This window comes from Corvus cornix, chromosome 2, assembly GCF_000738735.6.
Source record: "Corvus cornix cornix isolate S_Up_H32 chromosome 2, ASM73873v5, whole genome shotgun sequence".
Lineage (NCBI taxonomy): Eukaryota > Metazoa > Chordata > Aves > Passeriformes > Corvidae > Corvus > Corvus cornix.
The window spans coordinates 79,427,468-79,446,599 of record NC_046333.1 but is presented as its reverse complement, the minus strand read 5'-3'; the positions used below and the strand labels follow the sequence as shown (position 1 = coordinate 79,446,599).

At 36.0% G+C, this 19,132-nt stretch overlaps 1 protein-coding gene across 1 annotated transcript in view; it reads right to left on the bottom strand.

Moving 5' to 3' along the window:
- DNAH5 (dynein axonemal heavy chain 5) overlaps positions 1-19,132 on the bottom strand; it is a 114,113-nt gene that overhangs the window by 82,773 nt on the left and 12,208 nt on the right. The window contains exons 10-19 of the mRNA XM_010400197.4: positions 18,417-18,539; positions 16,318-16,533; positions 13,997-14,104; positions 13,216-13,301; positions 12,116-12,437; positions 6,812-7,018; positions 4,978-5,149; positions 3,490-3,635; positions 1,250-1,412; positions 536-775 (exon numbers count right to left, since the gene is read on the bottom strand). Of these exons, the coding sequence (XP_010398499.4) occupies positions 536-775; positions 1,250-1,412; positions 3,490-3,635; positions 4,978-5,149; positions 6,812-7,018; positions 12,116-12,437; positions 13,216-13,301; positions 13,997-14,104; positions 16,318-16,533; positions 18,417-18,539 (1,783 nt within the window). The remainder of the gene's footprint in view (positions 1-535; positions 776-1,249; positions 1,413-3,489; positions 3,636-4,977; positions 5,150-6,811; positions 7,019-12,115; positions 12,438-13,215; positions 13,302-13,996; positions 14,105-16,317; positions 16,534-18,416; positions 18,540-19,132) is intronic.

Sequence of the window (19,132 nt, the reverse complement as noted above, 5' to 3'; positions counted from 1 at the left end):
ACTGCCCTTTTTTTTTTTTTTTCTTAAAGGCATGCAACAATAAAACACTTCAAAAGAGTGTTCCATGTATGCAAATATCTGAAGGCAACTAGTAAGAGAAAAAACACACCTCTATTTTTTTCATACAGTTTTATGTAAAAGCCAAGGTCAAACAGGCCAGGTTATCAAGTTATCAGTCTTAACTTGTCAAGTTAGTAATTGATAATTTATAACTTGAGTCATAACTTATCAAGTTATCAAGGTCTTATCAGAAACTTATCTATCAAGTCAGGCTCCAAATAAAATATTGGCTTCAGAACAGTACAGTGAGAGTCCTACGAGAAACAGCATTGTAATGACACTTTCCTACTGTCACAAGAAAAAAATACCTTTGGAAATATACAATGTTTTCAACTGTAACTGAACAAGATAGCTTAATCAAAATCCCTTTGTTTTCCCCTCTTTTACACTTGTGACTTATTTATACAGTTATGGATATCACATTTACGTTTTTCTTTATATAGCCTAAGAGAGCAATGTAGTGCAGTGCAACCACCTGAGAAGTTGATGGTGGAAGATGCATGAATGCGCTTGCGGATGGTCTCCAGGGTGTTTCGAGTGACTTTCAAAAGGGCATCAATGTTACGATTATTGAAGTAAGAAAGCAGTTCATTAGCTTCTTCCTCTAACTTTTCTAAATCCATTCTCTTCCTCTTTGCTATAGGAGACAGGCCAGCCCACATCTCACTGGAATTTTGTGAGGAAGTCAAGCTTTTTGATCTTTCCTCTTCTGTTGCTAAAACATCATAAATCTAGTTAGTCAAATTGACTTATAGGACTTGAAAATATAATGAAGCAACACCTCCACAGGTGTCTGAAATAACTTTAAAGAAGTGCAGAATTATTCATTTGTAACCTGCACCTCAATGTAACATGCCTTTTATTCCTATCTGCTGTATGATTATCATCCAAATTTAGATATTATTGCTTATTCTCTTTCTCTAGGAAGTCCAGCAACTAACCAAGGCTACTATGTAGTTCTATGGCACTAATTTTCAACATGCAAATTGGATAAATAATATTGACCTATTTTGTAGATTATAAATGATTGTTAGATTATTCATTTTCCAGGCAAATTCAAAGAAAAGCCTTTAGACATTAGGTATGCTTCTGTACTTCAATCAGCTAAGCTACAATGTCCCCCAACACAAATAATCAGCATGAAAAAGAAACAAACACCAAGCAATACAATGCAATGCAATCTTCTTACCTGTATTTTTGGCCCTTTTTTCACCACTGGGTACAATTGACTTCTCATCTTCTTTACTGACCTGCTCCTTGGTGTCAAGTAACATGTCAATCAGATCATTAGCAGCAGCTTCCACCAGTGAGCTTTTTAAGTGTAAAGTCCGAGAACCTTTTATACAGAGCTCCTGTGTCAAACCAAAACAAAGGTATGCTCTTATTGTCACAATTCTCATGTCAATTTCACAGTCATAACAGCCTTTATTAACACAAATGTCAAGGCCTAAGATTTGTGAAAAACCAGATCTATATACAACATTAATTTGAAATTCGTTTGTTCCAAACTATTCAGTATTGACAAGACGTCACAAATGCCTTTCAGCGTTGCTTTGCCTTCTTTCTCAAATCACGTGATTCATCCATAGTTAAAGTTACGAATCAATGTTTATAAAGCCTAGTTCCACCAAAAGACTCCCAAAAGCAAGCACTTCTTAATTTTTCTTAACTTTCCAATGTAGATATGGGAGATTCAACACTTCTTTTAATCATTGCCATTTTACATTAATTGGCTATTCCATAATGAGTCTTAGCCAATCATATTTCCCATTTACTGCTAAATAGAAGATAAAACCTATACAAGTTGTATTTATTATTAGAATAAACACAAAAATTATCAACTGGAGAGAGAAGAAATCAAAGAATGAGATTAAATAAAATTCAGAGGTCTACTACAGTATTGTGCATCATTTTTCTCCAATACTTATAAAAAAAATCAATCATGTATGCTTCAGCTAACTATAATTTTTACCTATAATGGCCTTTTAATTTTTTTTCTTATTTGTTGTCTTATATTTCATTCAGCTTTAACAAACATGACTGCCTTTGTTTAATTAAAAATTATTGGAAATATTCAGCCATTTGCAAATTTTAGGACATAATCTTTGGCCTTCTTAATGATTCTGTTGAGTTGAGAGAGAAGGCAGATATGACTTGCAATATCACAGCAACCACTAAAGAAAGTACTCTGGGATTTTTCCACCGGTTAATTATTTTTGTTGCAGCAATTTCTTTAGAAACTTAAAGACACCTGTTAGATAACAGAAGTTATTTCTACTCCCCTCTAATTAAGAATTACAATAAGCTTACAAACTGTTACTCTTTTCATTGCACCCATAACGGGGGTTCGTATACCACTTACTCTGCTAACTCAAATCAACTGGCTGTTGTAATTGCTATGTGTGTATGTAATTGGTACGTAGCTGTTCAAGTTTTCAAGTTATCTTACAGTGCAGAGAGGTTTTCGTGCTCACTCTCACATATTTTTACCTTAGCAAATATACATTTTACTACCTGCCCAATCAGGAAGGTTGCAGCAGGATGAACAAAAACAACTATGGATTGTGAAGCTTACAAACTACTACTCATTCCATGTAATATTATTTTAAATTTTACTCTGTATTTAACAACAAGGTGAGCTGTTACAATGGCCAAAAGAGAAAAGGCCAAAAAGTAAAATACACTAAGGTAATCAAAACTTTCATTTGTAATATTTATTGCTGCAAGAGAAAAGGAATGGGGATTATCTACTTGATTTTTTACAGTCTTTATCAAACCAAAGTTTATTTAAGGAGAAAACACATTAGACATTATAACCTAAAACGCAAGAACACCTTACTATTACCTCAAAAATTATTCTGATGTTCAATTTAATTATGACCGTAATCAGCTTTCTAACCAAAAATTTACATGTTTATGGTTAATTACCATCAACATAAAAGTATTTTGGTGGGGTGAAGAAAGGGGCTTTTCCCAGACCACCTTCACCCAAGTACTTCTGCATATATTTTACACATCCCATTACCAACTCAGGAGAGTTTGAGATACTCATTACATGATCCTTTCCATAGTATTTGCTCTCCACAGGCAACCACTGGAGAATTCCCTTACTTAAACTGGAATAACGACAAAAAAAAAGATACTATCATAGAGGTAAAATTTTTGAGTGATATGAAAGCATAAAAAAAAAATCATACACTACCTGGCTTGACATTAATAATGAATAGAAAAGAGCATCTCAGCTCAGATCCCTTTGCATTTACTACTTTTGTTCCTTTTTAAGGTCCCAGCCAAGCAAGTGGGGATTTCTGTGCATATCCCATACATGCTTCATAAATTCTGCATTCAGAATTTTTTATCTCATAAAAAAGAAAAATATCTCAACTCAAAGTCATCAATCTCTTTTTCATGAAACTTTTATTTACTAACCTTAGTCTTTTGAAGAAATTCCTCACAGCTCTGTGGTTCATCTTCTGGCAACATACAGAGTGGCACTCTATTCATTTCTTGAAGGACAGCATCAATACGAAATTCAACCAAGTCATTCACTCGGTCAAGCAATAACTCCAGCCCAGCTTTTGAAGAAAACAGAAGACTCAAGACAAGCTTAAAGTTTGAATCAATAGCCTTTTCAGAGTCCCATTTAAATTTTTACTTCAACAAACTATCATATTCAATTCATATGAATTTTACACCTTAACCAATTTACTTCAAACATCTAAACTTATATGGCAAGCTTCACCACAAGAATCTTAATTAACTTTTTGCATAACACATACTTACCTAGCATATGCTATCTACGTGCTAAAAGATAACTATAATATTATATAACTATAATCTACTGTACAAATATATATCTTGCAGCTTATTATATAAAATATAATACATATTATAAATATATATAAGATTAACTTAAAGGATACATATTTCAAATATGAAGACAATATTTAATTGAGGGCCAGCAATATTTCACCTTCTCCTATAGCTTGAACTAGTAACAACTTGGAGAACCTACTAGCAACATAAACTTTCAGAAAATAAAATCTCTATGCTTCAAACAAATGCTGGAAGCCAAACAATAGTTAACAGAAAGCAATCACTAGAATTTTCAAAGTTTAATAGCAATCTGGTCTCAATGCTGAAGCTGAAATAGCAGCAAGGTGCCTGTTCCAGACTCTTGTATTATTCAAAATTAAATTGAGCATAATGTCAGGCTACCATCCAAAATGCACTTTAATTTGCCATTTCAACTGAAGAAAATTTCCACTCTAACTACTTACACAATTTCAAGAAACAAAATCTGTTTTCTGTATTAATTAAGCTAAAGAAAAAAGAATTTGGTATCTTCAGAAAAAAAAAACGCATCTCAGTGCAACCTTGTGATAATCTTTTGAAAAGACTACAAGCTCATCTGTTTTCTAAAGCTGTTGTCCAAGATGTGTGTACATTAGTTTTAAAGAGATTGATGTTTAAAAAAAAAAGCTTAATATGAAATGCTATTGAGCAATGACAGTGCCAACTGAGTCAGTGTATTATTCCCTGAGCAGTTGTTTGTACAGTATAGAAACAAAAAAGTAGGACTAGGAAAAGTCTGAAACCTGGGATCTCTTTTAAAAAGTAGCTATCATTTGTTAAATTCAAAATACACTGGACTTTTTTGCACAGTACTTTATGTTTGGTGTAATCCCAACTGCCTAACATATACATTAGTAAAAATTTGGTGAAGATACAAGACAAAAAGAAGGTGGTGTTATAAAACAACTCTTTCATGAAATACAGGACAGGTGAAAATTCTCATATCTTTTATGTATAAATCATTTAGGTGCAAATCATGTAAAGAATTGTAATCTCATAGTATAACTTGCATTTTTATAAAACAAATAACCACAAGTTAATGGAAGGAAGCAAGTAACCTACCTAGTTTAGAAAAAACTGTATTAATATATTTCTCAATATTCAAGGATGTCCAGTTCAGTATCATTAGACCTGGCTGGATAGCATAATCTACATTTATTAATCGAGGAGCCATCAGTTGTTCAAAAGGGTGTTGAATTTTCAGTTTAATTCTTTTGTATTCTGCCAACATCACCTGAAATAACCAGAGAACAAAAACATTAGTTAATATACACTGATTTTAACCTCTTCGTATACACATATTTATGATCACTTAAACTAAGAAAATTCATCTGTGTGAACATTCCTGAAATTCTTAAGAAGTTACAATCAATTGCTTGGGAAAGGTTTTCATTATTTTTGGCAGAAGTTCACTATTTGTTGCTCTTTATATCTCTATATGTATTTGTTGCTCTTTGTGAAGTACTGCTTCACACAGAAAATAATCTTTCTTTGCACTGGTGCTGTGGTGGAGTTAATTTCTTTCTCAGTGGCTCACATGATGCCGTGTTTTAGATTTGTGACCACAACTGTGTTGCTAACACAATGATATTTTGGGTATTGCTAAACAGTGCTCGTACAGCATTGAGTCCTTTTCTGCTTCTCCCACCACCCTGGTGGTGACTGGGGACACACAAGAAGCTGGGAAGGAAGGCAGCCAGGACCCCAACTGATTAATGGGATCTCATACCTATGACATCATGCTTAAAAATGAAAGCTGGAGGAAGAAGGAGGGAGGGGGACACTCAGAGCTATGGTGTTTGTCTTCCCAAGTAGCTGTGATACTGCCTTGTTTTCCCAGATTAATTCCTTATTTTATTTTCCTTGTGCATGCAGTTTTTATCTTCCTTATTAAATTGTCTTTATCTCAACTCACATGTGTTATATTTTAACCTTCAGATTCTCTCCCACATTCCAAGGAGGGGAGTAAGGGAGCAACTGTGTGATGCTTGGCTGCCTACTGGGCTTAAACCACATGACAGAAAAATCTTGCAAATTTCAGTCTGTAAGTGAGAGTTAGAGAAGACAAAAAACCCAAGGAAAAAATACATCTAAATGAAATTTCCAGCAGTTCTAATAAGATCAGCCTTACCAGAACTTTAATATACTATTTTCTTTCTAATGCCTCCTTAACCCACTGATCTAGTCTCACACGTTTGGCAATAACATTTTGACTTAAAGTCATAAAGGCTTTATGATATATGATTTCCTTTTGTCATTTCAGAACCAGGCAGTCCTTTGAAGCTGTAGGTTTCTGTACACCTATCTTTGAATCCCCATCTTGAGTCATCAAGAATCTTCTCCGTTCATAGGCAGATAAAATGATCCAAAGGATTTAAAAGATGAGAGAAAGGGAAGATTCAGCTTCTCTTTTTTAAACTATTCCACAGATATCTGTGTAAAACACCAGCACTGGAAAAAAAAGCTGGTACTTGCTGCATGCTTTACACTTTTTAAAGGCAGACTACCTGTTCCTCCCTCTCAGTTATCCTCTCAAAACAAATGCTGTCCAATGTTGACTTCGTTATTGGATGAGAGATAAATTGCTTATCACTTAGAAAGCAAGCTACAGCACGAGCCGTCTTGTAAGCCTGCTTTCCTCCCCATCCTCATCTCTGTCCCAGACTCTGCAGACCTTCCCCAAACCCATGCATCTGCAAAGTAACTTCACAGAAAACATAAAGCCAAGAATTTTTTTTTTTAAGTGCGTGAAGACAGTCATACAAATAAAAAAATAGATTTGCAAATGTTTTCTTAGTGCATAATCATTGATCTTCATTTTTTTTCTTCTATACATATAGAACCCAGGCATCTTAATGTACAGTACACATACATAAAATGACTAAAGTAAACCCACGTGCAATTTGTTGACAATCTTCTTGTACCAGTCTCTCTGCTGTTGAATAACACTTGCAAATGGTGGAATTTCAAGGCACATGTGAGCCATGCAATGTGTTTCTCTGATTAAAGTTAGTATTTGAGGGTCAAAATTCACAAATAATTCTCCTGTTTCTGGATCTTTTACCAAGAGCGTCGCTCGAAGTCCTCTTTTAGTTAATTCAATCTGCAGGAAACGAAGTAATCATTCCTTATCAGACAAGCCACTGCAACAAAATACTTTGATTTGGATATAAATATCACTTTTGGCAGATACTAAAATAAAGTACTGCTGACAAAGATTGATATGGTATACGAATCCAAAACAAAAATTTAATAACACAATCTGTATGTACCCAAATGCTTAACAATCAAATTGCTATTCATCTGACAGATATTTTTCTATTGGGTCTTGGATGTTATAAGCTGTATTTCACATTCCAAAATCAAATCAGAGCCATAGATGTTCTTGCTTCAACCATCTTATATCTTAACCCTCATCTCCTTAGAACTTATTGCACATTCTGCAATAAGGCCACATACAACCACCTTGATGAATTTAAATGTTCTTGGATAACCTCTTCATATATCTTTTGAATAAACTTATCCCCGTTTCTCCTTTCGTGTGTTTTCCAATAATAAAATATATACCACATTCCAATCTTAATGGTACTGCCAGCTATATCCAACCTCCAGGCAAATCTTTTAAAATACTAAAATTAATGTTTATTAGAGATTTTTTTTGTATTATTCTTAAAAGGAAAGCCTGATCACACAACTGATTTAACTGCCTTATTTAAATATTAGAAGACCATTTATTCTGTATGTGATTAGAAAGGAGAGCATTCCAAAGACCACCACACATTGAAAATTTGGCTGACACGAAGAAGCAATCCTGCCTTAGACAGGCAAATTTTTCCTACATTAAAAACTTTGCTGCTATTCCTGTTTTCAAGTTGTCCTTTTGTTGACGTAATTTTATTGTTCTTTATTCACTCCTCAAATTTAATGTATTTCATTACACTAAGATGGAGCTTATTTCTAGGCAGTAGTTTCATAACCCATTGATGTCTTTCAGTGCAGTTTTTTTTAATGGAACACAGAGAAGATTTGCACCACCTTTCAACGTCTGAAATATAGTGGAGTATATTGTTTGCTTCAGCAGTATCATGTACTACCAAGACATTTTACACAGCATTTTTCAAGAAATCATCTAATCAAGTTTTGTCAATGACATTGTCATGCTCTATCCACTATTATCAGTCTTCAAAAAAAAAGCACAACTGCCTTAAATAGAAGCTGATTTTTTTCTGTAAAGTTCAACAGAAAATCTGCACTAATTGTTGAGCTTCATACTCATTATTCCCACTATCAAGTCTTCCTCTCCCATTTATGTTTTCTTCTCATGCAGTTTTCATTGTTAAGGTAATAGAAACTGGTAATGGAAATGAGGGGTACTTTGAAGGCAAAAATCTTACACTGCCAGATAATTATAGTAGCTTTTACAGTTCCAGGTAATTTATTATTTTAATATGTCCAAGTTAACATCATTTGCTATAGCAAAAAAAAAAAAAAAAAAAAAAAAAAAAGCCATAAATCTCACGTTATCAAAAAAAATAACGAGATTAATAAGACAGTAATCATCCAGTAACAAGTAGGAAAAAAAGGGGAAAAAATGTTCGGAAATCTCAGAAAGTGACAGTAAGTTTAACATATACATTGTACAGAAGAATAAAAAGTAGTAGGAGCTACAGCCCTACTGTGTTCCATTTGTATTCCCCACGGGACACTTGCCCCCCTCTCGTTTTTCTTTTCTTCAGGAGTAGAGCAGGAGCTCCACCTTGTGTCCTTGTGTTCTGTGACACTCATATCCACACCTGTGTGCACTCTTCTTGCCTCGAGAGAAGAGATTACTAAGCAGAAGTCACATTTTTTTGCCATACGTGGTAGACGAGTTCATGTATCTTAAAGTGGATATACTTTTCATGTATTTTCAAGGCATGTGTGTATGTTTCAAACTTGAAATTTTGTTCAAATCCACCTCCCTTTGTTCCAACCGAGTAAGTTTGGAGAGGGTTCAGTGAGTTTATACAGCCACCAAGTGTGATTTGACTCTGCTATAGCAGAAACCAGACAGGTTGTTTTAGTACAGATCAGAATCAGATCACAGATCGTTCACACCTCATAAAAGAAGGCACCGGTTCAGGGGAGATGCCTGGGATGTTATAGTTATTTTACAAAAGGTGAAAGGCAAATCTGTTTGGCTGCTCCATCAAGGCAGGGTACACGTCAGAAAATCTGATCACTAGATCATCTAGCCAGAACGGACAGATGTAGCCCCATAAGAATCAAACATTCTCCTTAGTCTTTATAGATGAGACAATGCAGTGAAAACTATCATCAGTATACTTTGAATGATGCAGGTATCCAGCTCAGTACAATTTGTTCCATAAAATATGAGGGATACGCACCAGCTCTCTGTGAAGACCACATGAAAACAAATATGAACTTCCCGTGTTAGCAGAATAAGCATTGAAGTTAAAGATCTTTCTAAGTACAACAGCAGTTTTCATTACTGCCTGGAAGCAGGACCTACTATACACAAGTTAATGGTGCCAAATTTGGATCTGATGTACCTGAAACACAATCTGTAATGAAAAAACAGTTGAGGTACAACAGCTCAGGTTCCTTGATTCCCAACTTGCACTCAACACCGGATTAATCATCAATAATATATATTCAGCACTAAGTCTCAATACAGCATATTTTATGTACTCTAATATTGCAGTTATTTCTCCTGGCTTACTATACCAAATTGACACAAACATTCCCACTTACAGTATCAGACAATCAAATCTGGTGACTCTTTAGACTACATTTCACACTGCGTGTCAAATGCAAGTGTGAAAGAGGAAGTAAGAGTCCAGAAAACTTAATATATTCAGACTGGAGAAAAGGCAGCTGGTACCTCTGGTCCCATATCTGGCCTAAGGCTAGCTTTGAGAAGATTCATGTGAAGATTCATGTTTATCAGTGCCAGAGTTTCCCACGTTGTACAAAAGCTGGGCCTGAGTTCCAAAAACAACAGGCAGATGTATTGATAGGTGTGACACCACCCTCAAAACTGCAATCTGGAGATTCTGATCCTTCTTTTTCAGCTTTGCAAGGCTGAGGCCAATTCTTCTATAAGATGCTCTTTGACAAGGCAACAAAAAAACTGGAGGTAAAAAATATGCCAAAAGGATAGTAGAAACTTGCAGAGATTTCAAGGCTTTAAAGTAGACCCTGCAAAAGCCATCTGATAATATAAAGGTAGTCAGAAGTTCTATTTACAAAATCCAAGAGGGCAAAATGAGTTAAATGAGATTTAGAATTTAAGGTAAACCATGTTCTCTGCAGAATATTCAGGCTACAAAGTGTTCTGCCTGTAAGGCCTCAAACAACTTGTTCAACGAGGCACACAAAATGGGCTTATGGTTATTCATGTACTCAGAGTTAGACACATGGGAGAGATACTGACCAGATATTCTCAAGAGATCAAAACAACAAAACTGGCAACTTTAGAAAATCAGAGAACTTTGGTAAAAGGTTTATTACAACATTCAAGTAACGTAAAACACTTCTCAAAGCATTACCTTGGCCCATTCAACTTCGCAAACTCTAAGCCCACTCGATTTCAAGTTACTCAAAAAATTCCAAGAAGCAGGAATTAGAAGAAGAAAGATAAAGAGAGAAGGACAGAAGAGATATAGAAAAGCACACACACAGATAGCAACTCCTGGGTTCCAGGAGTGTTCAGATAGAAATTCCAAGAGGAAGTGGGGTCAAGACATCTGACAGCTTCATGTTTGGCCCTAAATACCCCTTGGCCTTCCTAGGCCATACCCCCAGGTGGGAGTTCCGGTCATTTGGCCACTCAAGAGCCAGGTTAGGGGCTCCTGAGGTGGGTGTGGATCAGTGCCTCTGATGTGCCAGAGACTGACAGCCCCTGTGGGGCTGGGATACATCTCTAGGGGTGGGGTGTGGGACAATGCACTGCCTCACCAGGGCATGGCCTGACCTGCCCCTTCCCCTACACACATGCTTCCCAAAATGGTCAATAGGAAATGAAATTACTTTGTACTGGTTCTGACTGGGTTAATTTTCTCTGACTGCATTTAATTTTCTTCATAGCAGCTTGTATAGTGTCATCAGATTTGTTATCAAAACAAAGCTGATAACACACTAATGTTTCAGTTGAACAGTGCTCGCACAGCATCAAGGCCTTTTCTTGTTCTCACTCTGTCCACACAGTGAATAGACTGGGGGCTGGCAGTGGGGATGAAGGGTGCAAAAGAGGCTGTGAGGGGACAAAACCAGGCAGATGTCATGAAATAACAAAAGGATGTTACAAAATAAGCAAAGGGATATTCCATGCCATACAGCATCATCCTCACCAATAAAAAGGGAAAGTCAGGGGTTGAAGGGGTTAGCCATCCTCTGCTCTGGAATTGGTTAGACATTGTTTGACCCATGGGAGCTGGTGAGAGATTGCCTCTGCAGCATTTTCTTTTCTTTCTTTCTATTTCTTTCTCCCTTTTTCTTTCTTCCTCCACTTCTCTTTCACTAACTAAGCAACTTATCTTGACCCACAAGTTTTCTTGCTTTTGCTTTTCCTTTCCTCTTCGCTGTCTCACTGAGGGTGCATGGGGTGAAGTGAAGGATCATTTGTGTGGTGCTTAGCTGCCTATCAGGGTTAACCTGCGACAGGCTCAAAGCCCACTTGTGCACTGAGTATGCTATTATCTGTTCTGACTGGATGCTTTTTACATGTACATTTACAAAGTGTACCCATGGATTGTCACTCAAAATAAAATTCTTATTGTCCAGAGCAGAGGAAACCTTTGTGTCTGCTTTCACCTTAAACCAACCAGCGGACAAAGGTCCTCTCCCCACACATGGTGATCTTGCACCCGAGTAAGAAGAGTATGGCAGAGACAGAGGGGCAGCTAAGACTACCACTGGGTATTTGTTATACGTTTCCATAAGAAATATTTTTCTTTCTAACTTCTTAGTTATAATGAAGGTCTTTCAGTTGTTCCTAAATTCAACTGCAGGTACTACAGGCCCTGTTTTTTTAACAGGAACACTTTCTTTTAAAGTACCTTTTCTTATTCTATCCTTCACTTGAGCGTCATCAGAAGTCTGTAGTTAAAGCATACCTGACTACTGCTACAAACCAGGGATTCCACAGTTTTTAAATTTTTTCTTTAAGGAATATCTTAGTCAAAATCAGCTGGTTTACCTGATGAAGCCATTCCCTGTGGTAGATCACCTCAAATTTCATAAGAACTTTTGCTACTTTGTTGTAGTTGTGGATTATGCGCTTGCCGTCTGGTGTTTGCAGAACTGTCGGGTGTCTCTGGAAAGTCTCCATGGGCTCCTTGATCCTATGGAATAGGTGGCGTGCCCACAAGATCTTACCAGCTACTGGAGGCAGATTACGAGCCAGTGGAGGGTCCTTCTTGTGCCTAGTGTAGATCTTAGAGACGGTTTCTATGTCATGTCCATAGTTTTGAAATACTTTCTGATACTTTTCATCAATGCCAAGGTTCGGGATTTGCAATCTGCTTAGAAAAATAATAATCATGAAAAAATTCCTTCAACACTTCTGAAATCCCTCTGTTGCATTGCTGGAAAATACAGTCATTCCAGATTCCCTTGCATGCTTTAGAAAATAACTACTTTAGCAGTAGAGTTTTCAGCTTGAACAAATGCTGTCACAACCTGATTCCAAGCAACCAAGATTTAGACCAGATGATAAAAGTTTCCAAGTAAGCCTACACATTTTCTGTTTTGTCACTGTTTTCAAACACTGGGCTGAAATTATGTGCAGCAAACTGTAACTGATTCACCACTAGCTGTCTATTCTCTTAAACAGATTATAATACGACTACTGACAATAAAGAATGAGGCTGTTTTGGAACAATGTTAATTTATAAAGACAAATTTCACTGTTTCTTAATAAAAGAATTTTACTCTCTTCGAACTGCATTGTGGTAAAAAATTAATGTCATTGTTCAAGCACAAAGCTAAGGCAAATATGGTAACAGACAAAGTATTCCTGTACTTATGCTGATTTCAAAAGATGAAATTTGAAGTCCACTTATTTTGTGCATTTTCTGATACAAAAAAATATGGCTTTCATTCATTCAAGCTACTGAGAAGACAACCCTTAACAGGGCTGAACAGTTGAGTGTGAAGAGGTTGAGTTGGTTTTGCTCGTATTTAAGAAAATGCCTCCTGCTCTCCTCCCCCCTCACTGCCCACTGCCCTTTTCACCAGCCTCAATGTCTTGTTTCCATTGCCTGGCAGAGCTTTAGCAATCTAAATAGGACATACTACCTTTCAAATTTCTGCAACATACTCAGTGCCCTTTCAGTGTTCATAATACTTTCAAAGGTGATGTCCATGAAACTCCTTAATTGATCCTGAAGAAGAGTAAATAATTCTACATCAGAGAAGTCTATAAGGAACACAACTCAAATATGCCAGGTATTATTTGACAGTATTTATCATGCAATATATTAGAAGATAATTTATGTGAAACTTATCTCAATAAGTATTATTTTTCCCTTTCTTCCTTCCCACAATAATTAAACAAAACACAGCCAACTTTCAAGGCATTTTCTTTCCAAGATCCCCCTGTAGCTGTGCAACCAACAAAATCTTCTGTACCCTCCGATATTTCACCATGCTGAGAGGCCTCAAAGAATGCTTGCTTACCTCTTTGGCAGCCAAAGCAAGACAAGCATTTATTATAATTTTTTTTCTTCTGCAGATACCCTTTCCTTTCACCAGCTTGTGATTTCAGAACTATGGGAAAGTTAATTATCTGACTTATTTGTACTACTCTCCCATTCACTCAATGAATTCACTCATTTTTGTGTTTTTCTTGCTAGAATACAGTAATGAAAAATCCTTTTGTTGGAGGCCCTCAATGGCCTATTCCATGAAACTGGTCTGAAAGATAGTAAATGGATGCTTTAAAGTGGAAATATGTTGGAATAATTTTTCAATTTCAGGAACAAATTTTGAGATTTGCATAATTTTTTTGGTGGTAACTCAGAGAGGATAATAAGGATTCATCAGTAAATTAAATTCTTGTTTGTATCATAAAACCTACATGAAGATCATTTATGCCTCTGCAAAACTCTTCATAGTCTTGGTCAAAATCAGTTCTCCGTTGTTCCAAGAAATCATAATCCTTATTCTTCATGTTGTCAACAATGCTCTAAACAGTTTCACAGAAAACGAAAACTATTACCAAAAAATGTCTTATCAAAAAGACCTATCACACCAAATATTTAGCACAACAGGCTGTTCACATTCACATTTTACCTTTGCTATTAGTTCCCAGTACTTGCTGAGCAATATAAGTAAACCACTTAAATAAAATATTTGCAGGAATTTAGTTGGTGTAATGTCCATTCGAATTTCATTTATATTATTTATTTCTGTTTGAAGTCAATTAGAACTGAGAGAAAATTCAGACTCTTGCTTTTCATCAAGGACATTTGTTACTCATTAGACTTTCTGTCATGCAGATGTTCATTTCTATTCAAAACTTAAAGTTCAACATAGAAAAATATTTTCACATTATTATTCCCGTGTCCTTTAAACAACTGATTCCATGTGTAAACAGACTATTCAAAAGGCACAGTAAAATGCAGCACATCACCAGCCCACAACTTAGTATTCCTGGCTTCTCTTACACATCTGCTGTCCACACACATGAAAGTATATCTTAATCAGCATCTCCCTTGAGCTGTACACACAGATAAAGGATTTCTAATGATAAACTACTGTTCAACATCCCAGTAGTTTGCCACAGTGTAACTGTGAAACTCAGCATATTTTCAGCTCAGCTGACTTCCATCATTTTATCATAAGTCAACTGAAATTCAGTTTCGTTGCATTGCTGTAAATAAAAATTCCATCTTTTCCTCTAACAACAAGCAAATCCAAGATAGGGACTAAGTGTTAAAGCATAAAGAACAGCAAAATAGTAAATTCCTATTGCAAAATTTTTCAAGACATATAATCAGTCACATAACTAACTATAGCTATAGTCCATATCAAATACTTCAGTACCTCAGTTTTGTCACTGTTAGAAAGAAGTGAGATCACTTTTCTACCCTTTATACAAACTGTCCAGAAACTTCCATGTAGCATTTTTTACCTAAGCATTCCTTATCCCAAATGCAATTGACTTTACAGTAGCTGGGTCTCACACAAAATTCTGTTTAAGGATTTGGGTGCTGCAATGGATAATGAGGTGTATCTGTATAGAGTTTGCATCATAGCCTGGACTAATTGTCACAGACAGATTTCCCAACACAAATGCCCCAAACACAAATGTCCTTGTGTGCCAGCCTACCAAAATAGTACTGTCATTGCATGATCTGAAAATTCTCAGCAACCTGGTGGCACAGCTTTGGAGACCAGCTCTTGGAAGCAAAATTTAGAGCAGTCCACACCTGTCCTGCCTACATGGAAGAGTCTCAGACCAAGCTATCCTTCCAGCTGTACTAACTGGCTAACTCTCAGAAGACTATCAAATAGAACAAAGCAGAAAACTGGCTACTGTGAAGGATGTATTCAAGGAATCAAAACCCCGGACTGCAGAGGGAATAAATCGAACCAGGAAGGACCATGGAATGCTCACATTTTACACTATAATTATTTCACTAAAGCAAACTTAGTGACTCCTGACCATAACAAAAAGGCAAAGTACAGAGTAAAGCAAACCAAAATACCGTATTTGCCTGTACAGCCACTATATCATATGTGATCTCAAAAAGCTGTCTACAAAGTCAACACATTGAATACTTCTGATTTATTTTAATATTTACAAGTGTCGTAGTTATGATACTGCACTAATAAAGTTACACAAAAAGTAAGCTAATTCAGGCTCAGTAAAAGGAGGGAAGACTCCACTTGGTAGAAAAGAAAGCTATCTGAGAAAGAATGAAGGAGAAGAACGTGGTTTAACATATTTATATTCTTAGAACTCTATCTTGTTGTTCAAGCCACACTTCTCTTTAAAAAATCAGGGAAGAAAACTGCATAGTAATACTAACAAGCAAAGGGACACTCCTAGCTAGCCCAACATTTGTAGAGACAGAAACGTAGCGCTTCTCACTTTTCCTTCTGATCATAGCACAAAACCATGCTCCTATTACTCCTGTTACAGAGCCCCCGCACTTTGTTGCTATTTTCAACCACCTTTGATTTTAGCATACTTCTTTCACATGTCCACTTACACCTTTTCTTTCATCTTGTCTGCTCATTTCCCTAGTAATTACATAATTAGATTGCTATCATCCAGTAATTTTAGCACAATTAAAGAGTTAATTTTTCTCTCAATAAACACTTCTCTGATTGTCACAGTTTTCTTTTTAAGGTTCAAGTTAGACTGACACAATATACAAAATCTAATGGTACCTGATATTTTGTGATCATTCCTTCCAATCCCTCTATCTTAGATTCCTGTAGAATTGAGTAGGTTTTCATAGTATTGAAAACATCTATTATCTTTACCAGACGACGATGAAAGGCTTCAAATTTTCCGAATATATACATCTCACTAAAATCAAATTGTCTTTCAGCTGGATTTTGTTTCAAATTCTCTTTTATCTTGTGGAAGCAATTTTGATACTCCTTAAAACAAAGCATTTAAAAGAATGTCAAGCATATAACAGGAAGCACTGTCTTTAGCTAGAACAAAATTTACAGACAGGTATTATCCTAACCTGATAACAAGTAGAAGTTTCATTAATAAACAATCATGAACACTATAAAAGAGTAACAGAATTTGCCTCTGAAAACTAATCCAGCACACCATTACATAAAGGCTTACATACTTTATCAAATGACTGAACTGCACATATATGTATTTGTACATATACTTAGCTAGCGGGAAATTCTATTCCCTCCATTTCATAGCAGGGCTTGATGTGTTTACTGAATAACCAAGATGACAACCCAGATTTCAGTTTCCAGAGACTGAAAATGTTTACATGCTGAGCAGATTTACTGAGTAATCACAGTTCAAAAATCACTTTCAAGAACAAAACCCTTTCTGAAGTTTTAATGCTGCTCCATAGCAGCTTCCACTTTTCATTCTGCATTCATAACTGGGAACAAACCTTACTCCAAACATGCTAAATTCTTCCTAAAGTCAGAATACATAATCAACAGATTTGCTTTAAATGGTTTCTTTCAATAGTAGTTTTCCTTATAATAAAATGTTCATTCTCCTTATCACATTTATGTATGAATAACCCCACTTGGAGATATCAATACAAAGGGTCCAGATTTTCCTAACTCTGCTTGGCATTCAGATTTTCTGAAGTTGTTAGTGATTCAAATTGTGTTAATCTATTGAATTTCTGAATGCTTCTGGAACTAATAAGACTCAAATAAAAACCTAATCTTTCAACATATTTTCATGCAGCAACTGGACAATTTGTTGTATCTTTATAGAAAAATACAAATTTAGTACTCATTGCTGATGGTAAGATGTCACACAAATTTGCACTAATTTGTCCTAGAACTAAGCAAGATTTGTTGCTTCATGGGGTGTTAGGATAAAGCTCTAGTCTTCCATGCACATATTAGGAATGAAAAAAAAAAATAATGGACAAAGCCTATATGAAGCTCCCCATATGTACAGAGAGGTTACAAAAGACACAGTCAGGCTCTTCTTTACAGTAACACATGGACAGAAGCCAAGAGGAAAAGGACAAAAATTGAAATGGATGAGGTTCTGACTGAATGTAAGGAGAGAATCTTTCATCCCAAGGACAGTTCAACAGTGAAAGAGGCTGCCCAAAACGGCTGTGCAATGTGTCCATCCATAAAGAACTTCAAGACAGGACTGGAAAAGGATTGGAAAACCAATTTTGATCTCTTAGCTGCCCCTGCTTTGGCTTTGAGCAGAAGGCTGAACAAGATACCTGCTGAGAAGCCTTCTAAGATAAATTATCTATAAGGCTATGCTTTAAGGGGGGGAAAAAAGGGGAAAAATAAAAATGAAATTAAAAACTTTTAATGGAAGTGTATTCACAAAAAAAGGGCTATCTTCCTAACAAGTCTAGGCAAACTGAACAACTGAATTTTTCTGAGTTCACAAAGTTGTCCTTTCTAAATATATAGCTTGGCCACACACCTTTGAAATATATCCAGTTCAGTAACTCTCCTTCTTTTAATTTTTATTGCATATCCCTCCACATCATGTGAGAAGAAACTACCTAGAGAAACACAGGCATGAAAATCCAAGCAATTTTCTTATAAGCATAGTTAAGATTGACTAAGCAACAAAATTCTGTTTCCAGAAGATCAACAGACAACAGACTTGTTGTCTGTTGTTAGCTAATTCCTTGTTAGCTCTAATACAAGCATTCCAGTTCCAAAGGATATTTTTCTGTTGCTTCATTTCTCTTCACTATAATATTGCTTTCTCATATAAAATAAAGTTTTCCTGTTCCTGCCCTCCTAAATATCACCTTATAATCTGTTTTCCATACATTCTCCCCACCTACCTGTTTAAGTCTAATAGCTGCTTGCAGCTTTTCCATAATTCTCTCCTGCGGTTGATTCCAGATGGTGGCTGTGCCATTGTTTGCAATGTAAGATTTACATGCCGTGATCATCTGATTGGTCACCTAAAAGCAGTTTTAACTTTGTGAATAAAACAGCATTTCAAGACGAAGCAGGTCTTGCCATTCCCTCAGTCTCATCCCACTCCTCTGACTCCACTAGCCTAAAGCCTGAAAAATAGCAATACCAAATACCAGCCACATCGACAGCCTGTCCTCCTTGCAACAGCCAGCCTCCAGAACATGACATAACAAAAATGTTGTTGATTAACTATGCTCATCCTAAACCCACACATCTTGTACCAGCCTTGAAATAGCATCTTACAACCAAAGTCATAAGACTTTGTCTCTTCTGAAGGCAAAGATAAACTCTAGAGCCCACAAGAGTACATATATTAAAAAATAGGTTGTCCTGCCAGCTCCATTTCCTTCTTTATACAAACATGGAGGTTTAAGGGCAATATGAATTTAAGGTACAAAAAACCCCATTCATAACAGGCAAAACTCGTAAAGAAAAGTTACTCTATTGACATGAGGGGTGAGATTTAAGTCTGAAAATATTCCTACAACTCCAAATAACAGGCAGTAAAATAAGTCCTAAATTTGAAGTAGTTTATCACTCTTTCCAATTCTCTATACATTCAAAAAGCAGAATTAAA